We start from the raw sequence: 2789 nt of genomic DNA on the forward strand, positions 1-2789 counted from the left end.
CAGAGCAGAGCACATTGCAATGATCTGGGCCTTCTCCAGCAATTGAAAAAGCAATATAAGGCTATGGAGGGCATCTCCAAGTCCTGCCCTGCTAGTCAGAAAAGCATCCATTCTCACTGGTCATTACCTCCATCTTGCCATATGGTTTTTCAGTGTTTTGAAGTATCAACCCTGAATATTGACTCACAAATCAAGTGGTCAGAATTTGAAGAGTACTGCTTCAGTAATAAATTTATTTTTGAACATGAAAGCTTAAATAGAGGAAATTTAAGAATATGTTAAAATTACTAAACAATTATTTAATTATCCACTTTTTAAGATTTGAAGGCGATCTCTTAAAATGTATAGGAGGATGGAAGGCCGTATTCAAATTATTCAGGAAAAGAATGAAGAAATAGGACTCTAGTTATTAAATACGTCCTTCCCTCTCATCTGATAGGAAGCCTGGCTCTTTGAATATGTCACTAGATTTGGGATAGTATGAGATAATTGCATCGAAGTGACTTTCCCATGTTATCTGTTAGTGCAGGCAAATTTGCTCTATTGACACTCGCTTCCCCATCTTGAATGACACTCTGGGCAGATCATATTGCATTCCATTCAATTCCTAACACTTATAAACCCATAATAAGTTCTTCCTAATTCAGATTAAAACTATAAAATCGCATTCGGTTTAGCACTCTTATCTTTCCTACCTCAATCAGTGCTGTCCTGGCCTAAGCCTTGGGGACCTAGGGTTGGGAGGAATATAGTGCCTTCAACTACATAGGAGGTTGTCAGACAGTTGTAAATCAAAACAGGGTGTTGATAGATTTTCTGTCCTTCTTTATACCTACCCTCGTTATGATCATTCTCTATAGTAATATTTTTCTCATGGCTAGACAACAGGCTAAATGGATGGATAATACTGCTGGCAATACAGAATCATCATCAGATAGTTATAAATCCAGAGTGCCCAAGAGAGAGAGGAAATCAGCTAAAACGCTGGGGGTGACAGTAGCAGCATTTATGATTTCATGGTTACCTTATAGTATTGACTCACTAATTGATGCCTTTATGGGCTTCATAACCCCTGTCTATATTTATGAGATTTGCTGTTGGTGTGCTTATTATAACTCAGCCATGAACCCTTTGATTTATGCTTTATTTTACTCATGGTTTAGGAAAGCCATAAAAGTTATCGTAAGTGGTCGGGTTTTTGAGGACAGTTCATCAGCGATGATTTTGTTCTTTGAACAAATGTAGATTGAGATAGTTGAAGATATCTTTACACTGTCCAAATGAAATGAGATTTTGAAAATCAAGCTATCGACTATTATTGAGAAGAAAAACATATTCTTCAAATTTAATAGGGTAAATCAATGTTTTTCAATGATATTAGTATGTATACTTCCCTGATACTTCCCCCAAAATATTTATTTGACTAATAAATGTTAAATCCTATTTGTTAAGTGTTGCAGAGCTCCCCATACTCCACTTTCTGCAGACACTTCCCCACCCTCCATTTTCTTTTTTATTCCCTTCCCTTGATAACCTAAAAACATCTTTGTTTTCTTTGATTTCTTTTCTTCTTTCCTTACAAAGTCTTCTACTCACTCTCAACTTGTCAAAACTTTCTCTGTGATTGACTTCATGGGGCTGTGGGGTTTTCTTTTCTTTTTTTTTCTTTTTTTTTTTTTTTTTTGTGCCTTCCCTTTGCTTTGCTTAATTTCTCCAGGGAAAATATTAGGTAGCAGTCAACCTATTATGCTTAATTTCCATATGGTGTCTGTGTCAGGAATTTGCTTCAGTATCTCATGGATCCTGCCCCTTGCATACAGGTGCCCATGAAGATGGAATGGAGGAATTATTAAGTGCTCTCTGCTCCATAAGTGGTGTCAGCTTGTTGTAAATCAAACTGGATATTGATAAAATCTCTATTATTTTCATATCTCTAATGTTAAGATGATTCAATATATTTTGGGGGGAGGGCTGGAAAACAGACTAAAAAGATTGAAACTACATTATCAGAGAATTAGAAGACCAGGGTGGGTAAGAGACACCGAAAAGCAGCTAGAACATTGATTTCACAGTTAATGTTTTTGATCTCATGGTTACCACATGTATTAGATTCATTCATTGATTGGTTTTTAGGTTTTATTATCCCTTCTTATGTTTATAAGCTATTTTGCTGGTTCAGTAATTCTAATTCTGCTGTAAATCATTTGATTGATTATTTTTTTTACCCTTTGTCTAGAAGAACTATAAAACTTATAAGTGCCAAGTAATAAATGACAATTTATGAACCATAACTTAATTTGTAAATAAGCCTAAATTTCAAATTGATAGTTTGAATGATTTGAAGTTGACATGGTTACATAATGGAAACTTCTCAATAATTATGATATGAAATACAGTGCATGGTAATGATTCATTAAATAGGTGAGGAAAAATGGCAGCTCAGTTTCCACAACATAACCTTTATGCTTTCTCTTTCTTGGTGAATTGAACTTCTTTAAGCATTTGATGGCTATGTATCTATTAAGAGCATTGAACACGAAGCTCATAATTTCTATCTCTTCAAATCTGCGCACTTCCCTGCTCTGTCATTTGTTAATTATTTTATCTTTGTAGGCCTCCCGTATATTAATTACCTTGCATACGAAGCTTACCTTTCTGTCATTTTCAAAGGTTTCCTGATTTCGTGTTCTCTGTGACAATTTTGTACTCCTTGTCTTTTTGTGGACCTGATAACTTTGCTTTCATTTTGAGCACCTTGTTTCTGAGCGTCGGTATTTCTGGAGCTCCTA

General features: G+C 35.3%; 1 protein-coding gene across 1 annotated transcript in view; it reads left to right on the top strand.

Moving 5' to 3' along the window:
- The window catches only part of LOC102878287 (trace amine-associated receptor 6), a 6751-nt gene extending 5506 nt beyond the window's left edge, over positions 1-1245 (top strand). The window contains exon 2 of the mRNA XM_015600076.1: positions 740-1245. Within this exon, the coding sequence (XP_015455562.1) occupies positions 740-1245 (506 nt within the window). The remainder of the gene's footprint in view (positions 1-739) is intronic.
- The last annotated feature ends 1544 nt before the right edge of the window (positions 1246-2789 follow it).

This window comes from Pteropus alecto, unplaced genomic scaffold (assembly GCF_000325575.1).
Source record: "Pteropus alecto unplaced genomic scaffold, ASM32557v1 scaffold79, whole genome shotgun sequence".
In the NCBI taxonomy this organism is placed as follows: Eukaryota; Metazoa; Chordata; class Mammalia; order Chiroptera; family Pteropodidae; genus Pteropus; species Pteropus alecto.